The 26966-nt window shown below is 35.0% G+C and overlaps 1 protein-coding gene across 3 annotated transcripts in view; it reads right to left on the bottom strand.

Annotated features, from left to right (window-relative positions):
• LOC114329316 (glycogen-binding subunit 76A) overlaps window positions 1-26966 on the bottom strand; it is a 294793-nt gene that overhangs the window by 171206 nt on the left and 96621 nt on the right. The window contains exon 1 of one of the 3 annotated variants that reach the window (XM_028278362.2): window positions 12336-12599. The exons of 1 other annotated variant lie outside the window; for it this stretch is intronic. Coding sequence is in view for 1 of the 2 variants with exons in the window: in XM_028278357.2 (XP_028134158.1) it covers window positions 4647-4720 (74 nt within the window). In the remaining variant the exon portion in view is untranslated. Of the gene's footprint in view, window positions 1-4646; window positions 4753-12335; window positions 12600-26966 lie in introns of those variants that run through there. One more of the 3 variants, XM_028278357.2, reaches the window with a different exon arrangement.

The following is a 26966-nucleotide window of genomic DNA, read 5'->3' as shown; positions in this document are numbered from 1 at the left end:
TTTGTAATTGAAAAAAGGTATCTGAGTAGAACTTAGAAGCAAACTAGACATCCAGATGACAAGTTAAGGCTCAATAGAGCAGCACGACAATTGAAGGAACTACTAAAACAACTAAAAAATAACAGCGTTCAAGAATACCTAGAAAATTTAACGCCGTCAGATGCCAGCGATTATGCGCTATGGAAGGCTACAAAAAAATTAAAACAGCAACATCGTCATATCCCACCAATTAGAAAATCCAACAGAACATGGGCCAGAACAAACAATGAAAAGGCAGAAACTTTCGGCGAATACCTAGAAGAAGTTTTCAAACCTATACCAGCTGCTGCAACAAATAACGATCAAGAAATTTACAATTTCCTAGAGAACCAAACCCCGACAGGAGAAATCACACTACACGTTTCACCCAAAGAAGTTCAAAACATAATCAACATTAATCTAATAAAAAAGAAAGCAACTGGCTATGACTTAATCACAGGTGAGGTAATTAAAAATCTACCTACCAAAGCAATTAAAATGCTAACTCAATTGTGTAATGCGGTACTAAGACTAAAACACTTCCCAATCCAATGGAAAATTGCGGAAATTATCCTTATACAAAAATTAGGAAAACCTCCACATGAGCCCACTTCATATCGACCAATTAGTTTAATGCCAGTATTGTCTAATATCATGGAAAAATAATAGAAAAAAGACTTCTACAAATACTAACAGACAGAAATATGATACCCGACGGTAGAGCATGGTACCGTCGAACAAGTTCACAGAGTGGTCAACGTTATAAATAAAACATTTGAAGAAAAAAGTTACTGTTCAGCAGCATTCCTCGATGTTAGCCAGGCTTTTGATAAAGTTTGGCATCAAGGACTGTTGTATAAACTGAAAAAGAACTTACCAGAGGAACTATATACACTCCGTAAGTCGTATTTATCAGAAAGATACTTTCGAGTGAAGTTTGAGTCAGCCTTTACAAAACTATATCCCATCAGATCAGGGGTACCGCAAGGAAGCGTTCTGGGACCACAACTGTATCTGATTTACACAGCAGGCTTACCCACAAATCGTGATACAACGACCACCACCTTTGCAGACGATACTGCAATCCTAGCAGTACACAAAAATCCCGTCGAAGCTGCTGCAAAACTCCAGAGAGTATTAAATAAAATAAATACATGGGCACAAAATTGGAGAATTAAATTGAATGAACAAAAATCAAACCATATTGTTTTTACAAAATGTCACGGTGAATTACCTACAGTAACAATAAATAATAAGGTTATTCCCTCAGTTACCTCTGTAAAATATCTGGGCATGCACTTGGACAGGGGATTAACCTGGAGAACGCATATATGGAACGAACGGAAACAACTCGGCATAAAGTTTAGTAAGCATTATTGGCTTCTAGGGCGTAAGTCTAAGCTCACGACAAGAAATAAACTGCTAGTCTATAACACAATATTCAAATCAGTCTGGGCATATGGTCTGCAGCTCTGGGGAACAGCATCCAAGTCGAATGTATCCATAATTGAGAGATTCCAGTCCAAGGTGTTACGTTCAGTAATCGATGCTCCGTGGTTTATTACTAACAGGGATATTTACAATGATCTGGAAACGAAAACCGTCAGTGAAGTGATAGTGGAGTTAAGTGCAAAATACATCGTACGTCTTGAAAGCCACGCGAATGTGCTTGCAATTAATTTGTTAGACAACAGTCAGGAAATAAAACGGTTAAAGAGACAGACACCATTAGATTTATCGCACAGACATTAATATTGTTACAGTAGCTAAGTTAATATATGTAATACAGTAATTTAATATTATCTCTATAGAGATGTGTGGCGCTGGTCACAATCCCTTCATGTCATTATTTCTCAGATAAAATGTGCCTATTGTTATATGTTATAACTAAAGACCGGATTATATGTTCCTGATTTGACTGAAATATGTGCATATATATGTCTGAAATATGAGTAAAATATGTTGAAAATATTCCCTAAAAGTTTAAAATATGTTCCAAATATGTGGAATATGTGAAAAACATTTTAAAGTAACAAGAAAATATGCATTAAAAAATGTATAAAAGTTTTATTAAATAACGGTAAGTACATATATTGACAAAATTAACCTAAATATACGAATGTATACCTATTTAGTACCTATTACTATTACTTACGTTTCTACATTTTATTCCTTCTTATAAAAACAATTCACAATCAAATGTTTTTAAATATTTTCAATAGTAAAATTATGCCGCCTATCCGTTAGTAGTAATTTGTATGTTGAAAATCTTTGTTCAACATCAACTGATGTGATTGGTGCAAACATTAACAATCTCCGCATTTAAATTGGTATTGACATCAAAATCGCCACAAATAATTTGGTTTGCTTCCTGTAATAATAATTTTAAATCACTATTTTTCTGTAAAGTTTCAATCCATTTTTTATTTATTGATTGTCCAATTCTTCCAGAAACTTCTTCAGCGTTTTCCTTAAATTTCTGAATTAAATTAAGGGACTCTTGTAGTGGAAACGATTCAGTTTCAAGATTGAGGATGGTTTTATAAACAAATTCATAATTCGATTTAATAAAACAAAGCTCATTGTGCAGTGATCTGTTTTCTAAACTTGATTTGCATTTTGAAATCGCACCAATATTTGTTTCTTCAAAACATAAAATTAGTTCTTTTATAGGGAGAAAATGTTCCGCATAAAAACAGGCAGCTTTTAAATATGTTCCCTAACTTGTGATTATAGGCTCCGGTGGCAAAGGAGTATTTGGTAATTTTTCTTTATATATCTGAATCCTTAAAGGCGATTTTACAAATATTTTCTTCACGTTGCTAATTAAACTATTAAATGTAGGAAATGAATTTCGAATTTCTTCCGCCACTCTGTCTAAACCATGCACCAAACACGTCACATGAATTAAATTGGGATATAAAACTTTTAGTTGTTGGTCAGATTTGACCATGTATGACGCAGCATCGGAAACCATAAGCAAGATTTTGTTAGCTGGAACAATGTCGGGAAGGAAAAAGTTCATGAATGCATCATTTATAAACCTAACCATTGTTACATGGTTAACTGTGTCAAGCTGTTTACAGCCAAAAATATGTCAAAATATGCCAAAATATGTTAAAAATATGCCAAAATATGTTAAAAATATGTCAAACGGTCGAAAATATGTTCAAACCATCAAAATATGTTAAAAAACAGAAAATATTCTAAATATGTAAAATTAAATTAGTGTCAAACGCCTTTAATTATCATAATTCGTCCACATCCTGAAGCGTTTGATTGTATCTTTGATGGTTATCGATATGCAAAAAACATATAATCCGGTCTTTAGTTATAACAGATTGCCTAATAAACCAAAAAAAAAAGTAGTATTTGTGTCATGGCTGTATCTGGTCTTGTTTCTGATGCATATGTCATTATTGGTCTTACACTGGCTTTATAAATTCTCGACTTCATCTCAGTGTTAATATATCAGTTTCGCCATATAGTGTTATTAAGGCATCCTGCTAGTCTATTTGCTCTTTGTACTTGATTTCTCACTTCTTTGTCCAGGTCTCCGTAACTTGACAATGTAATTCCAAGGTATTTTATTTCCATAACTTGTTCAATACTGATACCATCAATTTCTATTTTACATCTGATTGGTTCTTTACTGATTACTATTGTTTTGGTTTTTTGTTGAAATTGTCCTATTGAATTCTTTTGCTCTTATGTTAAATCTGTGGACTAATATTTGCAGACTATCTTCATCTTGGGCTATCAATATTGAGTCATCTGCGTGGCAGAGTATTTTTACTTCTTTTTTTCTCATTCTATATCCTCGTCCTTTGTTGACGTTTTTGATGATTTCATCCATGATTAAATTGAAGAGCATAGGATTCAAAGAGTTTAACTTTATAACTAACTAAAATAATATAACTTTATAGGTACTAACTAAAGTCCATAATCAGAGCTATGGTTAAAATTTTAAAAAGTGCCACTACTACTAAATAGTGTTCCCATTTTTATAGAAAAAAATGTTATTGAAAACATTTATAAAATTCTTTCTCCGGCGTTAACAAAACTTGGATTATTGCTGAAAAAAATTGAAAAACACATCTAACAAACGGCACATTAGGACTTCACAGTCAGTGTAAGAGAGAAATAAACAATTGCCAAATGTCCTCTACTATAAATATTTATAAACTTGGCTGACGGTACAGTGAAAAAAGTATATTGAGATCAAATTAATGTCGATTAGAACAGTCCATAATTATGTTTTTCATTAAGAAAACTCCTATTTACAGCAGAAATCTAAATGTTTACAAGGTGTCACGTGATCACTCCATAACAAAGAAGATCTCTCTGTGACTCTTACTAATGACTTTTTTTTGATCAGTAATTTTTTCAATTCTCCTTTACTTGTCATTTTAACTAAAGTATTTAATACATTTCCGAAATATAGTGTCACTGGTAGTAATTCTTGTTTTAGTTTGAACAAAAATATATTAGACACGCTGATTAGAAGCAAATGAGGAAGGAGGAAAGGATAGTAACAATCGAAAAAGAGAAGTCCAAACTTAACCAACGTCATTAACAATGACAAAACCATACAGAAATCTGACAAACACCGTTACAATATGACTTACTGTAAACGAAGTAGGTTTCTTATGTTTTTTTGAATTACATTAAATAGTGAACACCTGAACATAGAACAACACATGGCGATAAATAACTACACTGTAACGATGTCCCGCAACTACTTGGCAACAACCAACAATTTTGTCAAGTGTTAAGTTGAAATCGGTATGGTCGCAATTTATTTAGTACCAGTCGAAGTATAATCGATATTCAACAAACGATTTCTATTTAATATTATATAGGAAAATTTCTATGGAAAGAAATAGAAACTCAAAACATATATGTCTTAAATACAATTGAGGCCCTTAGAACACAAGGAGTGTTAGTGTCAAGTTTTGAGAAAACTTTGTTGAAAGTTCTAGACAAATTTAAAAAATCTAGGTAGGTACTGATTAACATGTTTTCAATGACATGTCATTTTTGATCATGTTATTGCTAGTTTATGTAGAAAGTTTGAAGCCACCATGTTTTCTATGTATTTGGGAGTCCATTTTTTATTTAACTCAATTTCCTAAAAATTGTCACTTACACCCCTTGTGTTCTCAATTAGAGTTATAAAACTGCAATATCTGGGACATGTCATGACGGACGACCGTTATAAATTGTTGCAATTAATAATACACGGAAGAATACAGAGTAGGAGGAGTAGTGTTGCCCAAAATCGGTCTTGGTCTTGCAGTCTTGGTCTTGTTCTTGCGTTTTCGCAAGAACGCCTAATTTTAGTAAGACTAAGCCTGCGAGACTCTTGCGTCTTGCAGTTAGAACTGAGGGTCGTTTTGGGGAGTATATTAGTTCGACTATATTCTTAGATACTCTATGAGAAACAAAAAAAATGTAACACAAATTTTGAATTGGACTTATGCGCATTACGAAGAATACCATAAACATACATAGCGAATCCAAATATCTATTTAAAGAACACTTGACACATTTGACAGGTAATCAGAGGTGATTATTACAATGTAAAAATAAAATATTTTGTATCTACATCCCTTCCCAGCAGAAGACTTCTCTGAAATTAATTGTCCGAGTTATGAGAGTAGTCGCCTTCTAATCATAACATAACATAACATTCTTGCTTTGCGACGCCGATAGTAATATCGAATATCGTATCCAAACTTTTTAAAAATATGTCACTTTATAGCGGATAAAAAATATACCTAATAATAATAAGTAATTATTTTTTTTTCATTATTAGTTTTCTAGGAATTTAAACAGCACAAATCTTATCGGTATATGGAATAGTAAGACTATTATGTCTGTATTGTTTTTGCTGAATATGCTATAAGGTCACTCGGTTAAACAAAATTTGCCGAAACAGCGCGTATAATATTTAAAAGTATGATATCCAGACAAAAGAACAGATAATGCCGGATACCCTAACAAAATACCGAGATATTATTTAATAACGATATACACTTCTCCAAAAAATGTACGCACCACCTTATAAACGGGTCATTATTAATGTCTCGAATTTGCTAAACTTTTTGTCCGATTTAAGTGATTTTTTTAATATGTTGGCTTATTTTTATAAATATCGCTGTTGCTAGTAGACAAATCAATTATTATCATTGTACACCGGGTGTAGGCACCAATCAAACTGTGTTTTTTCTCACTCTGTGGAATATTCTAGCATTTATAAAATACTGAAAATTAAACAATAGCCTCATATTTTCTTAACATTATTTTTCTTTATTCATTCGCTTATATTGGATAGTAAAATACATAAGTTTCTAATAAACTTTAGTTAGTTAGAACATAGGCACGGATCACTTAGATCGTGGGTTCAAACCCCACCCGGTGTCAATTTTCTAGATCAGTAATTCTCAATCTTTTTGAGTCATGCCACAAAATACTTTTTATTATTTTTGTTACAACCGAACTGAAATAGTATAATATAGGTAATCTAATTAACTATTATAATTGTGGTGCTGATTTTGGCTGTTTTTGCGTTTTGTGTGCCACCGCAAATAATGATATGTACCACCACTGGTACATGCACCACAGATTGAGAACCGCTGATCTAGATATTTAATAATTTAGCTGGTCTTTACTATGGCTATGATATTCCAGCTTAAAATGTATTTCTCTGTTACGTTGTTCAAAGATATGCAATAGGCTAATAGGCAACTGCGAGACTTGCAAGACTCTTGCTGCAAGACCAAGACTAAGACCAAGACCGGGAGAGCAAATACCAAGACCAAGACTAGGTGTACTGGCGCAAAACCAAGACCAAGACTGTCTAAGTCTCGTCTAAGTCTTACATTTGGGCAACACTAAGGAGGAGTCATGGAAGAAGACGCATCTCCTGGTTAAACAATTTGAGAGCTTGGTTTAACTGCAACTTTAAATCACCCAACCTTCTTAAAGGATTGCCAATCTTTTTAGAGGAGATGGCACATGAAGAAGAAGAAACCTTTATGAGAGTTCTGCCTTTATCAAACACGCTCATTTAATTATAACTTAGGGAACAAGGTAAATGAGATACAATTTTAGTTTGAAACTTTAAGTTTCGTTGACGTTTCGATTTACATTTGGGAAATCGTTATCAAAATACAAAACTTTGATAAATTAAATTAATTTTCTGACTCATTCATATGTTGACAATTCAGACAAGATAACTTAAGAATATCCGTCAGAAAAATCATAACATGTGATTTGTCTGTAAAAAGACAACCACATGCAATGATGACAGTAAAATTCTCGTGTTAGTGATCCCATTTTAAAGTCTCATAGTAATTCACGAGGACAAAACCTCATGATACTATCCCGACACGGTAAATATTTGGTCTTACATCTAGTTTACTCTCAAAATTAACACTAAATGCTGATCCTGTATGTATGTTATTTTAAAATATAAGTGATGTATCTTCGATGTGATATTGACTTCCTAATTGTGGTATTTTCTTTCTATTGATTTCGTCTTTTAATATGGGTAACCACATCCCACTACATTCTGCCGAGGAATTTGCAATACAATTGGTTTCATATTTAACATACTTAGAGCCGCTTCTTTAATTTTTCTCTTTTTACCAGGTTTCTTTTAGGACTATACTTGAATCTTTCCACTGATCTCTATGTCCATTTTCCCATAAGTGTTTACATATATTTGAGATCTATAAAATTCTCAATTTTTAATATAATATTGATGTTCACTTATTCTAACGTTTAATGGTCTTGATGTTTCACCTAAATAAAAATATTCACAAGGTATTCTATAAATACAATTATTTGTTCGTTCTTGTGCAACGGTTTAGTGTTTGTTGTTTTTAATGTTGTTAAAATGTTGAATTTAGTTTCTATCATATTCAGTTTTTCGGATAATCCTTTATGTATGGTATTGTTAATTTCCTCGTATTATTTCTTATGAATTTTCTAGTATCCCGTTCTAAGTTGTTTTGTTCCATTCGGTCCATTCTTGAAAATTCCTTCTTATGTAATTCACAAAGGATAATCATTTTTTAATAAAACTGATGTTAACAAATGTTTCTCTTCAAAGAATGAATTTATTAATGTTTTGTATGTATTTTGATAACGATTTCCGAAGTGGAAATCGAAACGTCAAATAAACTTAATTTCAAACTAAAATTTGTGGCTTATTCTCAACTAAAATATTAAATTAATAGTAAACCATTCTTGCGTTGAATTTAAACCTTACCAGCCCGTTCCCAACATGTCGTGTGTCGGATAATGTAAGCCTTCCATAAAATTCTACTTAATTTCGATTTCGTTGTCTTATGCCACTTGTAACATCTCATTGATGTCATTTCCGATTCCGACTAAACTGGGTAATTTGTTAATGTTCTTCTGGAATAGATGATATAGCATAGCTAAAGTGCTACAGGTCGATATAAGAATATCTATGTGTTTTCCTTTAAACCAGATACGGTTTAATGCTCGAATATAAGATTTTTACAAATAAAAGGCTGACATCGAGTACATTTATTTATTTATTTATTTATTTATTTATTTATTTATTTATTTATTTATTTATTTATTTATTTGGGGCAATATTGAATCCATAATTGTGCTCAATATCTGCCTTTTTTGTAAAATTCACTGTAGTATTTTTCTCTCAACCAAAAATCAGCTCTTTTAATGATTTATTTTTATTTATTTTTTTATCAAAAGTCTTATCAACAATTCAACATTGTTAATTGAATGGTCGTATTATAGTAGTTTTATTTTAACTCCTTAACTTTTTCTCTTTCTATACTAAACTTTACCGCAAAAATTTTGCACCACCAAAAATTACTCTCATTTTCATGGTTGATTTTTTTTGTAAACGGATTAACGGATTTCGCTATTTTTTTATTATCTTAGATTTTTTTGGTATTTACTAAAGATGCATCAAGTCAAACTAGTTTGATTTTATTCAACAAACTTGACTTGACTTGAAAACCAAACTTTTTTTGTAAAAAAGTTTGACTTGACTTGATTTCAATATCTTTAGGTTTGACTTGAAATCAAACTTCTTCAAACAGTTTGAAGTTTGAATATCGTATTGCGCAACGTGTTTATTTCCAATTCTAATTGAGAGCGTACCGACTTTTGTTTTGATTTATTTGGATAGGTCTGAATCTGCTACTCCGCAAATTAGTTTGTAGTTCATATTATTAAAATATGCTTGGCTTGTTTATTACATTCGTGTTGAGTGTGTGCTTTGTGAAATAATATCTGAACCTGAATATTTTTCGGCTAAGAATAAGTACCAGATCAAATTGAGTCTGATTTTGAAGTTATTCCCAGTGCAAAAATTAAGAGAAAAAAATCTGCATACTTGTATTATGTAAAAATAAAGAACAGCGTTATAAAATGACAAATAGTGAACTAATTCTTTAAAACGACATTGCAAAGTCGCAAAAAATTTACTAAACCTACTCTATTAAAAAATATGGTCTTTTGTTGTTCCTTCATAAATTTCTGTTAAAGCGGCCGTTCAAGTATTAAAAAAAGCAATTTTTGAAGCTCTTACTACTTCTTTATCCCATCTGTATCTTTTCATCTTTTGTTGCGAAGAAAGGTCCAGCTACTTATTGCAAACACGTGCTACTGTGCTTGATCTGGTTAATACAAATTTTAAAATTTTTTCACTTGAATACTATTGTCCTGTTGTAACATGTGCGGAGCGTGAGGGGGCAATATAATACAATCCAGGGGTTCTATGTAAAATATAAACGAAAGTTGAAAAGTTGGGAGATTGTGATTCCGTAGTTTTTTTATTTAAGTTAAAAACAATGTTACGTAACGCGCTATTCGAATCCCCCTCCCCCTAGCCGTATACCTAACGCGCCGTAATGTTTTACGTGGTCCCCTCCCCCCCACTTGCGTTACGTAATACTTGAAAGCTTCCAAAGTAGATTAAATTACAATTGGTATGTTAAAAAAAACTCTCTAACGAATTCTTTGTTTTAATCTAGTAACACTCAAATATAAAAATATCGATAAAACGAAACTTGCCAGCAAACAATTCTAAGCATACAGGAATCATTTTCAAAAAATTTACCCTATTTTGATTATAATCGCTATCTGTATCAAGATACTTTTATGTGGCACTCATTGTATTATTAATTTTCTTATCTTAATTGGCAAATAACATGTCAATCTCGACAAAAAAGTATATCTACTTAATAAATTATTTTTCAAACTCTTTCAAACTAGTGTGACAAACAGTTTGAATTTTCAAACCTGTACGATTGACCAGTTTGACTTGACTTGAATTATTTGTCAGAAGGATTGACTCGAGTTTGACTTGAAATTAAGTCAAACTCAAGTCAAGTTCAAACATTCAAGTCAAACCTGTGCAACTCTAGTATTTACACTGTTGGACTAATCTTTACTCAAACTTCTTTTTTGTACTTATACCGGGTGGAAGAAAATAAATGTTTTTCTTATGCTAAGTTTGAGACACCCTGTAGGAAGGACAAGCTACAAAGGTGGGCATACATTAAAATTATGTTGTAGCCTTATGCTTTGTGAAAATTTTGTTTTTTGAGTTTTCCTGATATCTTCAAGTTTTACTCTTTTACGTGTGTTTTAACTGAAACAATACTGACTAAATTAACAATAAAAAATAACAACAGTTAACAAAACTTAAAAACACAGAAAGAAATATAACGTAAACTAATATCACGTGCTCTCTCTCTCTCTCTCTCTCTCTCTTTCTCTCTCTTTCTCTGTTGCTAATAACAGCTTCACATCGCCTAGGCATGCTGGATATTAAGCAGACTGTTTGCTTTTGGTCTATGGAGCATGGATGGAGTTTCAGATAGCAATAACCATAGTTTCTATACCTTGCAGGGAGGCAGGAAGGGACTGGCGAAGTCTTACTGACTACAGACAATATCTCATAGGCATAAATAATCAATACGATTTATCTAGGGACGGTGAGGGGGCCAATTCAATATTTAAATATTTACCTCACTTTAATATTGAGTAACGGCACCAAATCCGTTATCGCTGTCAAGGAAATTTCTCCCCAAAACATCACAGAGCCTCCATTAAACAATCTCGTCTCTCTTATGTTGAGCTGTGTATACCGCTCACCTGGTCGACAAGTAACTCTTATAAATGTCTATCAGAAATGTGTACGTTACGTTCCTTTCTGTTTTTAAAGTTTGGTTAACTGTTGTTATTTTTTATTGTTAATTAATTATTTTTTGAGTTCAAACACATGTTACAGAATAAAACCGTCTTTTTTCTTTGTTTTTAAACATATCTGGAAAATTCAAAAAACCAAATGTTCACACTACAGAAGACTACAACTCGATGATTTTGATGTATGTCTATGTCTACCCTTGTAGCTTATTCTTCCTACAGAATGTCTCAAATTTAGCATAAGAAAAACATTTCTTTTCTTTCACCCGCCACCCGGTATAATGTCAAAAAAGAAGTGTGAGTAAATATTTGCCTAACAGTGTAAATACTAAGGAAAAATCTAAAATAAGAATAAAAAAATAGAGGAATCCGTTGATGGGTTCACGAGAAAATCAACTTTTAAAATGGGCATAATTTTTGGTGGAGCAAAACTTGTGTGGTTAAGAGAAGATTCACGAAATTTGCTCGCAATGTTTTTTAGACGCAATGCAATTTTTTCAAATCCTGAAAAAACTGATAAATATTTTTGAAAAATATAAACGCAGATTGAAAGATTACATTATTACCGAGCGCCAAAGGCCCCTTAGAATAAACAAAAGGGTTTTTTTTTAATAAGATATTTAAAATTAAAAATTACACTCAATTTTCTCCATTTTTTCACCCTCGTAACTTGTTTAAATAAACATTATAGAGATTTTCAGGGACTTTCGGCCCTCAGTAATAATGTAATCTTTCATTTTGCGTTTAAATTTTTCAAAATACTAATTAGTTTTCTCATTATTCGAAAAAAAATGAATGCGGTTAAAAAGCATTACAAGCAAATTTTGCGCCTACCCACTTAAGTTTATATATTACAACGTCGTTTAACAATCCCTTACTAACTTTCTTTCAATAAATCAGTAATTATTTAAAGAAAACGAAAAAAGATTTGATAACTTTTCTAAAATAATTACATCGATCTTCACAAATTTCATAACAAATGTCACATTACAATAAATTATCACTTTATATAAAAACTTCGCAAACAAAACCCAATCTCAAAAAATAAAAATAACACATTCGATTATATATAAAAAATAAAACAGATAAAAATATCTTACTTTTTAAAATAATCCTTTGCTCGAAATTATATCACAACATCCGTTTTCACCAAAGATAACAAAATTCAAATCGCCGTGACAACACCGCACAGAGACCGATAATGCTTCAATCGCTTGAAACGCGAAGCTGCACTTTCCGCCGGTGGCCAGCACACGCGTCTTAAAGATGTTCAGCGGATTCTATTTTGAACCGAAGGAGGCATTGTTTTTCTTGTGCTTCAAGTCATATGTTCTCCTACACATACATACACCTTCAACATTGGTTGATGCCAGAGTTGTTGGTGCTTTGATTGTGATAGTCACATGGTTGTTACATGTAAACGAAAGGCTATTTAGGTTATCTGGCGTATCCGCAGGCGCGTCTACATTTGAGTTTTCACGAGGTGAAATCGGGGTATTTACAGGGTGATTAGAATCACGTTACTATTATTTGATTATAATAGAAGTAAATAATAACAAACAGTGGAATAATATTTTGATGTTATGGCAGACAGTTCCTCAAGATCTTTTTAATATTATGCAATATCCTTGTTTCCATATTAGTTATGTTGGAAGAAGTTTGGTGCAATCAGTGCTGTTTAAAATTCATCATCATCATCATCATCATCCAGCCTTCTGCATCCAAAGTTGAACATGGGCCTCCCCTAATTCCTTCCAGTTTTGTCGATCTTGGGCTTGCTGCAACCAATTCCCAGTAATCCTTTTGACGTCATCTGTCCATCGTGTAGGTGGTCTACCTACCTCTACTTCTTCTGTCTGCTCTTGGTCTCCACACTGTAATTTTTTGGGTCCACCTCCCGTCCTTCATTCTATCTACATGGCCCGCCCAATTCCACTTCAGCCATGATACTCGCTCTATGACATCTGTGACGCCTGTCCTTCTTCTGATTTCTTCGTTTCTGACCCTGTCTCTGAGAGTCAGTCCAAGTAGCGACAGTTCCATTCTTCTTTGGGCCACTCTAAGTTTGGTTGCTGTGGCCTGAGTTAACGATAATGTTTCGGCGCCGTAAGTCATGACTGGAAGTACACATTGATCGAACGTCTTCTATTTCAAATAATTTGGCAATTTGCGCTTGAAGATGTCTGATAGAGCTCCATATGCGGCCCATGCTAAGGTGATCCTTCTTTGTAATTCGGCAGTTTAATCGTCCCTAGCAATTTGGATTTCATGCCCTAAGTATTTATATTAATAAATTGGAAAAGACTGCAAGACTTGTACACACTTCTAAATAGGTCAAAACGGCAAACAGGTGTATGTTCTCAAAAAACTTTTGATAGTGTGTAAAAAATTTTTTATTATCAGCTAAGTACTTTCAACACATAACGTGCCATCATCAGAGCTTCCTAAAAGGACATTTAAGATAAGATTTTTTTATAGAAAAAATGAGTGAAAAAACTTACGTCCTGTTATAAAACCTTCATAGAAGAGCAATTGTTAAACGACACAATAAAAAACAGGGATACTGGACAAAAGCCACCCGATATCTGTGGCTTTTGCCCAGTATCCATGTTTTTTATTGTGTCGTTTAGCAATTGCTCTTCTATGAAGGTTTTATAACAGGACGTAAGTTTTTTCACTCATTTTTTATATAAAAAAATCTTATCTTAAATGTCCTTTTAGGAAGCTCTGATGATGGCACGTTGTGTTGAAAGTACTTAGCTGATAATAAAAAATTTTTTACACACTATCAAAAGTTTTTTGAGAACATACACCTGTTTGCCGTTTTGACCTTTATATTAATAGACCAATGCTATTTCGTTGACGTCGACTTTTGGATTTTCGCTTGGTACCAGGTTAGTCATGTATTGTGTCTTTCCAAAATTTATGTTTACACCAACTTTCTTACAGACGGCATCTACCTCAGTAAGCATAGTTCTAATCTGTTATAAGAACTATGTCGTCTGCGAGTCTTAGGTGGGATAGCCTTTCGCTGTCGACATTTATTCCTTTGGCGTCCCACTCCAATTGTTTGAAAGCATGTTCAAGTAATGCCGTAAATAGTTTGGGAGATAACGTGTCTCCCTGTCTAATGCCTCTTTTGATTTTTATATATTTGGTATCTTAGAGTTGGTAGTTTCAAATTAAAAATAATTAAATATTACCGAGGATAAGCTTTATTCTTTCTCTTCTTATATAAATATATAAAATGTCTGTTTTGAATGTGCCTCCAGTAAGTTATTCCATCGTTTTCGCGATCTTCCCCTTATCAGTTATCGTCTTCCTATTGGGTAGCCGTCTCTCGCCGGTTTCACTATTCTACATATTTAGTATCTTTCAGCTTCAGCTTATATACGAGAAGTCGTTGCATTCTACTCTTCTCTTTCTTACCCAGTTCTTGCTGTTCTTCACTTTGTATATCTGTAGTGCTAGTTCTGTCTTATAGTGTCTTATCATCGATTTTTCTTAAGAATTTTCACCTCTGCTGTTTCAAGCATTATTTTTGTTATTTCTGTGTCGCTTCAAGTTTTTGCCGCGTATGTCATTATTGGTCTGATATCTGTGTTGTAAATTCTGCCTTTTATATCTTTTCCGATATTTTTATTTCTCCATACTGTTTCATTCAGGCTTTAGCTGTTTGTTCTATTCACTTGAACTTCCACTTCTGTTTCGAGTTTTTTGTAGCTAGACAGTGTGATGCCTAGATATTTTAACTTCATCACTTCTTGTTCTGTAATCGTAACTCTCCAGCTCCAATGTACCTATATCTTAGTAGATTTGTTGTTACAACCAAGCACTTTATCTAACAATAAAACATTGAAAACGTTTGTTTTCTATACTTCCACAAAATTTATTACAACTATGTGACTGACTATAGCTGTTTCGACAGAGTGCCTTTCTCAAGTGATTTAGTTTACTATGTGTTTGCCTTTTTAAAGTCTTTAACTGAAGAGGTTGAGTAGTGTGGAGCTGTTTGTCTCGATTTGGTCATTCAGAATTATATCTTTATTTTTCAATTTATTAATTTCCATAGATTCTAATAAAGATAGCTTAAGGCCTTTATTTTGAATATGCAGAATTTGAAACTGTTCATTAAAAGAATGATTATGATCTAGAAGGTGAAGTGCGTATGTAGACGTGTCTGTTTTTCTATTGTTTAAAGCCCTTTTGTGTTCTGCTATCCGTTTGTCAAAGGTTCTGCCAGTTTGACCGATGTAAGTTTTCGGACAGTCACCACAAGTTAGTTTGTAAACACCACTCTGTAGTTGTTTTCTCCCTCGGCTCTTATTGTTCTTAATATATTTGCTTAAGTTGTTATTAGTTCTGAAAGCTGGTGTTATTCCTTTCTTTTTTATGTATCTGGCTATTTTTGTTGTTATCTTGCCAGTATATGTGATAGAGCAGAAGGTACTGGGTTCTTTTTGTGGTGGTGGATAAACTAATTTCAGGGCTTTCTCATGGAGTTTTGGTTTAAAATTTTGTTAATTGTTTGTTCGTTATAGCCATTGTTTACTGCTATTTGTTTAATGGTGTTCAGTTCTATCTCGTAGTTATTTTTTGACATGGGAATTTCTGTCAGTCTATGTATCATGCTATGGTAGGCTGCTAATTTGTGTTGTGTAGGATGGGATGATGAATTGTGTATAGTTGTATCAGTATGGGTAGGTTTATGATATACGGAGAACTAATGTTTGTTGTGTAGTCTGGTAATTGTTACATCTAGAAAGTTTATGGACTTATTCTGTTTTGTTTCTATTGTGAACTCAATATTACTATGAAGGGAATTAATGTATGATAGAAATTGGTCAAGTTGCCTGTTAGTTCCTGTAAAGCATACTAGTATATCATCCACGTATCTCCACCAATATAATAACTGTTTAAATACGGGATGTTTAGAAATTGTTGTTTCAAGCTGGTTCATGAATATATCTGATAGCAATGGGGTTAGAGGATTACCCATATTAAGTCCTGCACTGTTGTTTGTGTATATTTGATTATTGAATTCAAAATAGTCTTGATTTATGCAAATTTCAAGAAGATGTAAAATTTCAGATGCAATGATCGGATTTGTACTATTATGGTCTAAATCTAAAAGATTTTTAACTAAAACAAAAGTTTCTGTTGGAGGAACACTGGGAAAAAGATTTTTACGTCAAATGAAATTAGTCTGGAGTTGTTGGGCAATTGAAAATGTTGTATTTTATCAACTAGTTCTAGTGTATTTTTTACGGTGAATTTAGGTGAAAATTTAGTGTATTCTGTAATAATATCTGACAGTTTTTTTGAAAGTTTATATAACGGAGCTCTATAAAAAGAAACTACAGGTCTTATTGGGTGGTCAGGTTTGTGTAGTTTAATAAAAGAGTATAATTTAGGAGGTTGTGGGTTCATAATATTAAGGTATTTCTGTTCTGTTGGATTTAATATTGATTTTGAATTTTCAATGGCTAGTTTAATTTGTTTTCGGTATTTTTCTGTAGGGGCTTTGTTTAGTGTAATACTGTTTTGGTTATTTAAAAATTCTATTGTTTTATTATTATAATCTGTTCTATCTATAGCAATAGTAGTGTTACCTTTGTCTGCTTTTGTAAATATTATGTCATGTTTTATTGATTTATTTTAATTGAAACGGCTATTTGGTTCACTACACACATCGGTAATAGATTTTGCAATGATGCTTTTTTCTATGTTCTTGACAGTTTTGTTTAACTCTACTTCACATTCTACACCTAAATATTCTAAATTTTTTTGATTATTATGTTGAGGCAAGTTGTGTTTGAATCCTTTCTCTAAAAGTTCTATCTCGCTATTATTGAATTTAGTATCTGTTAAGTTTATAAATCTATTGAAAAAACTATGATTTGAAAAATTTTTTGTATAGTGCGTATTGAGTTTTTTACTATTGCAAATTAAATTATCTAGTTTTTTACACTGTGTATTAAATTTTTTGTCTATTATATTATCTACTTCAGTTCTTATGTTAGAATCTAGGATGTCTTCTTCTTCTTCTTCTTCGTGCGACTAGGATTACTCCTGTTTGTCTGCCTCTTATTCTGTTTCAGTTGTTGTTGACTGTACATTGTCTTTCCACCTTTTCGGCGGCCTTCCAACGGGTCTTCTGCTATACGGCTTGTTGTTTTTACAGATGTTCGCTAATCTATCTGGTTCCATTCGGTTTACATGTTCGTTCCAGTTTTTCTTTCTTGTTTTTATCCACCTGTTAATATTTTGAATTTTGCATCGTTCTCGTATACTTCTGTTGCTTTGTCTGTCTCTTAATGATATGCCCGCTATTGATCTTAATACTTTTATTAGTCCATTCTTTCACGGTTTTTGCTCTAAATTTTAAAGAACCGCTTGGATTGACATGAAATTTGGCATACGTATAGCTTACATGTCAAAGAAAAAAGTGATATTGTGCCGATGTGTGCTTTTGCCCTGGGGGTGACTTTTACCCTCTCTTGGGGGTGAAAAAATATATGTCCAAAGTAAGTCCGGAAATGGGTAAACTGACTAATTTTAAGTAACTTTTGTTCTATATAGCTTTTTTGCCAAGTCAACACTTTTCGAGTTATTTGCGAGTGAATATGGTCATTTTTCAACAAAATAACCACATTTTTAGACGGTTTTTCGCAAATAACTCAAAAAGTAAGTATTTTTTTGAAAAAAAACATCTTAGCAAAAATATAGCTTATAAAAAAGTAAAAAAATGGTGTACGCGTTAAGTCCCTATATCTCGCAAAACCAGAGTTATAGCCAATGAAAAATAGATTCATATTCACCAAATTTTAAATAGAATATTTCGACGTGAAATATCCAAAAAATTAAGCACTTTTTGGGGAAAACTCATTATAACTTTTTTAAAGTGTTTAAAAAAGCTTTATTTCTGTTTTTACAAAAAGTTTCTAGCATTAAATTTAAGCAAGTTACACTCAAAATAAAGTTGGTCCCTTTTGTTTTTGCAAAAAAAAAAAATCGGGAAGACCACCCCCTAATTAGCAACTTAAATGAAATTAATCATTACCGCTCCACAAATTATTTTACTTATGTTGTGTTTATATGATCTGTAAGTTTCATCGATTCAAACTGCTTATTTTTGAAAAAATTTGGTTTCAAAATAAAATTTTTAAAAATTTAAATTTTGAAAAATATGCTTTTTTTCAAAATAACTTAAAAATTGTTAGAGATACCAAAAATCTCGAAAAACAAAAAAAAAGTCAGATTTGCTTTTCTGAATATCATGTATTTTTTTATTTTTCTGTTAGACTGGATTTTTTAATTGATTAAGATTTGGTGTTTCTAAATTTGCATACATTCGTGATCAGTGACTCGTTCAACCCGTTTTAACTACAGCCCTTTCAATAACCGATGAAACTTACAGATCATATAAGCAATATATACACGAGTCAAGAAACTTGTGAAGTCGTAACGATTAAGTTCATTTAAGATACTGTAACAAAATAATTATTGACCTACCCTCGTATACCAGCTCCCGTCTCCGGACAGACAGAACACTATCGATGTTTCGAGATACGCCGATGCAGCGCCGATGACGTGCAAGCGGTCACATGGACATAGCTGGAGATATATAGATATTTCTGGAATATCTGTATCGCATATATAAATAGGACATATTTGTAAATAGAGTTAGTCTTAAGCTAAAGTTTGTAAAGTAAACTTGTATAAATAAAAAATAAAGTCGTATATAAATTACGAACCGCTAGTTTTATTGTAATTAGAAGTAATTACACTAATCACGCTACAGTGGTGTTAACGGTGTGGAGTGTAAATAAATGAAAAGTGAAAAAAAAAAGACTTTTGAACTTTATTCGTCGAGAATAATCGGAGTGCGTTAATTGTTCGGTATTCGGAGAGACTTTTAAAAGACTTTTGAACTTTATTCGTCGTTAATAATTGAAGTGCGTTGATTGTTCGGTATTCGGAAAGACTTAGACATTTTGAAAAGTACGTGTGTGCCGACCAAAGATGTTGCTACAAGAACTGACCATAAAACAGCTCCGTGAACAATTAGAAGAGTACGAATTAGACAGCAGTGGGTGCAAGATAGTCCTACAAGCACGACTCAAGGATGTCCTCACGAAGAACGGAGATGACCCAGAGACGTTCCACTTCCAGTCAGCAGAGCAAGTAATCTTATCGAAATTAAAAACTGTTTCTGAAACGATCGATGAAACTTCTAGAAAAAACAACGAAAAACTTGAAGAAGTTAGTAGAAAAAGCGACGATAAATTCGAAAATGTTGCTAAAAGATTCGACGAGACTTCTCAAGAGATTGATGAAACTAGTAGAAAAAGCGACGAGAAATTCGAAAATGTTGCTAAAAGATTCGATGAGACTTCTCAAATAATTAAAGAGGTCTGTAGGCAAAACAACGAAAAACTAGAAGAAGTTTGTAAACAGAACAATGAGAAATTTGAAGAAGTTTCTAGAACATTCGATAAGATGCAGAAAAGTGTAGAGACCGTAGAAGAAAAGATCAAACAGCTAGAGAGCAGGATAACCGATACAAAAGTACAACCATCAGTTAATGCAGCAGCGTTAGATCCTTTAGTGAAAGATGAACTACCGAGAGACGAAACGTCGCATAATATGAGATTCAAATTACCACCATTTGATGGAAAGTCCTCTTGGTCCATATATCTTAGACAGTTTGAAGCTATTGCGACCGCCAATCATTGGACCGAACAAGAAAAGGCTGTTTCCTTGACTGCTGCTTTACGAGGTGATGCTGCAGATATATTAAGGTCAATTCCCAAGGGTCAAGAAAATTGTTACCAGACCTTGTTCACTCGTCTAGAAAAACGCTATGGAGATGCCCATCTACAACAAGTATACAAAGCACAACTGCGAAGTAGAAGTCAACGAGCAAGTGAGAATCTGCAAGAATTTGAAGCAGATGTGGCTCGTGTGGTGCGGTTGGCTTATCCAGAGGTGCCAGACAGCGTTTTAGAAGAAATTGCAGTAGATACCTTCGTCAATGGGCTGAAAGATAATGAACTACAGAAAGCTTTACGACTAGCAAGACCGAAAGTTTTAGATGAAGCACTTGCTATTGCATTGGAACACGAAACGGCTAGTCAAACTTCACGAGGCCATAGAGTAAGAACCATTGAAGAAAGTGACGAACACAACGATGAACGTCTGGAGGAAATGATACGGAGAGTATTAAGTAATCAGATGCCAAAGAGACGCGAGCCTAGATGTTGGAATTGTGGAGACGTAGGCCACATTCGTCGTAATTGTAAGAAGATCGTACAGCCGTCGGAAAACTAGAGCGGGTCGACACCAAGGGGCAACTGCCGACCTCGAGAACTAGAGCCCCCATAGTAACTGTTAACCTTACGTCCTCCGGTGGAATCCACAACTTATACATCGAAGGTCGTATCAGTAATAGATGTAGATCATTTTTGGTGGATACAGGTGCAACGAGAACTATCGCACGTCCAGATGTAGTACGAGACCATAATAAATTATCACCTGCAACAGTAAAGCTTAGAACAGCGACTGGTGAGCTAATTAATACATATGGCGAGGCTAATATGTCAGTATCCATTGGCCAGACCACAGTTGAACATCAAGTATTAATTGCCGAGATCTCCGACGAGTTCATATTGGGGATGGACGTACTACGAAAAGTGGGGGCAATATTGGATGTTCAAAATGGAGTTCTCAGGATCAACGGTGAAGAGTTGCCCTTTCACGACGACAAAGAAGATGTCATCCGCTTACTAACTACATGCGACGTAACCATACCCGGTAATAGTGAGAAAATTCTGATGACCATGCTTGATGGACACTGCCGAGAGGGAAGTTTAAGGATGGTCGAAGATGTAGAAAATGTCGAGTTCCTAACGGCGAAAACTTTGGTAAAAGTTCGAGATGTCATCCCTGTAAGAGTTATGAATTTAAGGGAAACTGCTATTAAGTTAAGTAGAGGAGCTTTGATCGGACAGTGTGTTCCCGTGGCTTCAATTTGCTCTATGAATACCAATGAGAAATCATCAAAGTCAAAGTATCCAAAAGACCTTGTCGAGATGATCATTGAAAGATGCCAAGACCTTGACTATGAACGAACGGAAAAAGTAAGGTCTATGCTGATAGAGTATCAAGATGTTTTTGCTATTGATAAGAAGGATAAGGGCAAAACAAGCATAGTAACGCATAAAATAAATACCGGAGACGCTCAGCCAATCAGACAACGGCCTAGACGACTTCCATTTGCGAAAAGAGATGAAGCCGAAGAGATTATCAAGGATATGGACAAACAAGGGGTAATTGAACCATCGAACAGTCCATGGACATCACCAGTAGTTCTGGTAAAGAAGAAAGATGGTTCAACGCGTTTTTGTATCGACTACCGCCAGCTCAATGCGGTAACAAAAAAAGATAGTTATCCTTTGCCCAGAATAGACGATACATTGGATACTCTCTCCGGTTCTCGTTGGTTTTCCACACTCGATTTAAAAAGTGGATATTGGCAAGTAGACATGGAGCCAGCCGATCGGGAGAAAACCGCATTTTCGATAGGATCAGGGCTTTGGCAGTTTACGGCTATGCCGTTTGGTTTATGTAATGCCCCTGCCACATTTGAAAGATTAATGGAGGCAGTTTTAAGAGGTCTAACATGGAAAACATGCCTGGTTTACTTGGATGATGTAATTGTGGTTGGAAGGTCCTTTGATGAACATGCCAAGAATCTAATAGAAGTCTTTCAACGATTGAGGGCAGCGAACTTGAAGTTAAGTCCGAAGAAATGTCACATGTTTCGACGAGAAGTTAAGTATTTGGGACATATTGTATCGAGTAATGGTGTAACAGCTGATCCCGAAAAGATTGAAGCAATTAAAGATTGGCCAGTACCAAAAGATAAACATGAAATTAGAAGTTTCCTTGGCCTATGTACATATTACCGACGATTTGTCAAAGGATTTCCCAATATCTCCAAGCCCCTAACAAAGTTGACGGAGGAGGGGAAAGAATATACATGGAGTGAAGAGTGCCAAAAAGCTTTCGAACAACTACAAATGGCTCTGATCAGTGCACCGATATTAAGCTACCCGGGACAGGCAGGAAAATTTGTTTTGGATACCGATGCTAGCAACAGTGCTATAGGAGCTGTTCTCTCCCAAATCCAGGACGGACAGGAAAAAGTCATCGCTTATTTCAGCAAAGTCCTGTCGAAACCGGAAAGAAACTATTGCGTTACCAGAAGAGAACTGCTGGGTGTAGTGAAGGCTTGCGAACATTTCCATAAATACTTGTATGGCAGAAAGTTCCTTCTTCGCACCGATCACGCTGCTCTAAAATGGCTCATACAATTCCGTAATCCAGAGGGCCAGATGGCAAGATGGTTAGAACGATTACAAGAATATGATTACGAGATAGAACACAGGGCCGGAAGAGTTCACTCAAATGCTGATGCCCTTTCGAGACGACCATGCAGTGCGAATTGTAATCACTGTGCCAAATTAGAGGAACGATTTTGCCCCGTGAGACGAACCACCGTAATTAATGAGCAATGGCAGCCCCAACAGTTACAAGACGCCCAAGAAGATGATCCATGTATAAAAAGAGTATTGGATTGGATGCGGCAAGGTGAGAGACCTAGTTGGCAGAACATTAGTGCATGTAGTCCAGAAGTCAAGGCCTACTGGAGCCAATGGAATTGCCTGGTACTAAAAGATGATCTTCTGTACAGAACCTTTGAGAACGATGATGGTACAGAATCTAAGCTTCAGTTAATTGTACCTAAAAGTAAAGTGTCAGAAGTATTGCGTCAGTTGCATGACGGTACATCAGGTGGACACTTTGGTATTACGAAGACTCTGCAAAAGGTTCGAGAACGGTTCTATTGGGTGAACTGTAAAGATGATGTAAGAAGATGGTGCCGGAAATGTGAACTGTGTGCATCCGGTAATGGTCCAGTTGGTAAAAAGAGAGCACCCATGAGACAGTACAATGTTGGAAGTCCTATGGAAAGAGTAGCAATCGACATTGCAGGTCCATTTCCAGAAACCGATGCTGGAAATAAACACATTCTGGTAGCCATGGACTATTTTACGAAATGGACCGAGGCCTATGCATTACCGAATCAAGAAGCTGCTACCGTTGCAGAGGTACTTGTTAAAGAATTCTTCAGCCGATTTGGTGTTCCCTTGGAGATCCACTCCGACCAAGGGCGAAACTTTGAGTCAGCTCTTTTCCAAAACGTTTGTAAATTGATTGGTGCCAATAAGACCAGAACAACACCCCTGCATCCTCAATCAGATGGAATGGTCGAGAGGATGAACCGAACGATGGGTAAACACTTGTCCAAAGTTCTATCTGAACATCAGCGAGATTGGGACCAACACATTCATTTATTCCTGATGGCCTACCGCTCGGCCGTGAATGAAACTACAGGTCAAACACCAACCTGCCTGATGTTGGGTCGTGAAGTTCGTTTGCCCTGCGACCTAGAGTTTGGCTGCAGACCTTCCGAGGAATATGTTGCAGGCGAAGAATACGTAGACCGCCTGAAGTTACGAATGAACAACATTCATGAACTTGCCCGACAACACATCCAGATAGCCAGTGACAGAATGAAAGATCAATATGATTCTCGCTGCAAGAATGAAAGCTTCGAAGTAGGTGATCTTGTCTGGCTTTATAATCCACAACGTCGTCGAGGCCTGTGTCCTAAACTGCAAAGACAATGGGAAGGTCCGTATGAAGTTAAGAAGAAAATAAATGACGTAATATACAGAATTAAGAAGTTACCAAACGGTAAACCAAAAGTTATTCACATAAATCGTCTTGCACCATATGCTGGCTCAAATGAAACAGAGGAAGCCCGAGTCCTCCAACAGGAGATGAAAGATGCACCACAGCCAAGTTTTAAGGAATTTATGTCAAATTACGCAGAAAGAAAGAGTGCTAGATTCGGCGTGACCACAGAAGTTCAGCAAGATCTGTTTGGTGTTCCAGAAAACGTCTCTCTAGCCCACTGTGTTGCACAAGACCTCGAGATGACTAAAGGAATCTCGTCCGTATTCAATAGAAAGTTCGGCCGCCTGGACGAGTTAAGGAATCAACAACCTAAAATTGGAAGAGTATTGCGATTGGAAGATGGTCCTCGATCTTTGCTGTATATAGTGACCAGGAAGTCTTATACGGACACGCCAAGCTACGAGAACATATGGCGTGCTCTAACTAATTTGAAGAAAATGGTCTGTAATTATGACATCAAAGATTTGGCTTTACCAAAAATTGGCCATGCAGTAGAAAATCTGGATTGGAAGATTGTGAGAAGCATGCTGGAAGTGATCTTCAGAGAAACTGGCGTACGGATTACTGTGTGTTGCATGAACCCGAAGATGTCATACCCTTCAAAGACAGTAGACTGTTACTTCTTTTCTAGGGGTGTATGCAGAGCTGGAGAATCCTATAGATTCCGCCATCCTGGGCCATCTAGAGTTGCTGATCGGGACGCTCAGATCTTAAGAGGGGAGCAGTGTAACAAAATAATTATTGACCTACCCTCGTATACCAGCTCCCGTCTCCGGACAGACAGAACACTATCGATGTTTCGAGATACGCCGATGCAGCGCCGATGACGTGCAAGCGGTCACATGGACATAGCTGGAGATATATAGATATTTCTGGAATATCTGTATCGCATATATAAATAGGACATATTTGTAAATAGAGTTAGTCTTAAGCTAAAGTTTGTAAAGTAAACTTGTATAAATAAAAAATAAAGTCGTATATAAATTACGAACCGCTAGTTTTATTGTAATTAGAAGTAATTACACTAATCACGCTACAATACTATTAAGGGGGTGATTTTCTCGATTTTTTTACCAAAACCAGAAGGGACTAATTTTATTTTGAGCGTAACTTGTTTAATTTTTATGCTAGACATTTTTTTATACAACAGAAATGAAGCTTTTTTAAAACACTTTAAATAAGTTGTAATGAGTTTTCCCCGAAATGTGCTTCATTTTTGGTTATTTCACGTCAAAGTATTCCATTTGGAATTTGACGAATATGAACCTATTTTTCATTAGCTATAACTCTGCTTCTACTAGGTGTAGAGACGTGATATATACACCATTTTTTAAAAAATTTTACAGGCTATATTTTTGCTAGTAATGTTTTTTCGACAAAATACTTACTATTTGAGTTATTTGCGAAAAACCGTCTAAAAGCGTGGTTATTTTGTTGAAAAAATGAACATATTCACTGCCAAATAACTCGAAAAGTATTGACTTAGTGAAAAAACTCTATAGAACAAAAGTTACTTAAAATTAGCCAGTTTATCCATTTCCTGACTTTCTTTGGACGAATATTTTTTCACCCCCAATAGGGGGTGAAAACCACCTCCAGGGCAAAAGTACATATCGGCACAATATCACAATATCGGCTTTTTTTCTTTGACTTGTTAGCTATGTGTATGCCAAATTTCATGTCAATCCAAGCGGTTCTTTAAAATTTAGAGATTTTGCAATATTTTACCGTTAAAGAACGGACTATATTTCGATATTGTTGATTTGTTATTTCGTCTTTCTTGTATCGGTCCTTGTCTCCGCTGCATATGTCAGGATAGGTCTTACTGTTGTCTTGTATACTTTTATTTTGCTTTCCGTGGTCAGATATTTGTTTCTCCATATGGTTTCTCGGAGACAACCAATTACTCTTGCCGCTTTTGCTGCTTGTGTTGTGGTTTCTGTTCTTATATTCCTGTCACTAGTGATATCTACTCCTAGGTAATTGAATTTCATTACTTGTTCTACAATTTTGCCGTATATTTCTAACTTGCATCTACGCCTCTTTACTTATATGTACTATACATTTAGTTTTTTCTACTAGGACGTCAAATTCTATATTATCTAATCTATAATGCAATTCTGAATGGCATACCTTAAGATAAACAGCTATAATATCTCGTTTTCTGTACTGGGTGCTCCTACCCCGTTTCAGCCATCTGGTTTGGCCCTGATGGCTGAATGTCATCAATTACCAAGCTTTTTGTCTTTTTTATGGAAACTATCATGTTAAATTTTCACTCGTTAACTTTTCACAAACATGTTAAGTTTGAAGCACTCTCCAGCTGCTTCTGTTACTGCGTTAATTATGTTATTTTTGAGTTTTTCTCAGCTTTCCTTGATGTTATCGTTCTCTAACATTTCATTCTCAGCAATCTTCTCTGCTATTCTTTTTGTGTATAAGAATTCCGTGGATTCCGTATTTAGTCCTTCGACTCTAATTTTTGTTTGTGCTGATGCCGCTCTCTTAAGTGGACTGTATTTTATTATGGTTCAGATTTTACATAATATTTAAATTGCATTGACAACACCGCACAGAGACCGATAATGCTTCAATCGCTTGAAACGCGAAGATGCACTTTCCGCCAGTGGCCAGCACACGCGTCTTAAAGATGTTCAGCGGATTCTATTTTGAACCGAAGGAGGCATTGGGTGCGTTCAGACGACCATAGCGGCTGGCTGTCAGCAGAAATCGGCTGAGTGGTTGTATCCAGCCGTGATAGGGAAAGCTTAGTAAATCTCTCAGCGGCTGGCTTCCAGCGGTGACGTCTGACAGCTACTGCTGGCTCAGCTGTCCAGCCGCTGTGGTCGTCCGAACGCACCCATTGTTTTTCTTGTGCTTCAAGTCCTGCTACACACATACAC

This window comes from Diabrotica virgifera, chromosome 7, assembly GCF_917563875.1.
Source record: "Diabrotica virgifera virgifera chromosome 7, PGI_DIABVI_V3a".
In the NCBI taxonomy this organism is placed as follows: Eukaryota; Metazoa; Arthropoda; class Insecta; order Coleoptera; family Chrysomelidae; genus Diabrotica; species Diabrotica virgifera.
This window is presented reverse-complemented; position numbering and strand designations above follow the sequence as displayed.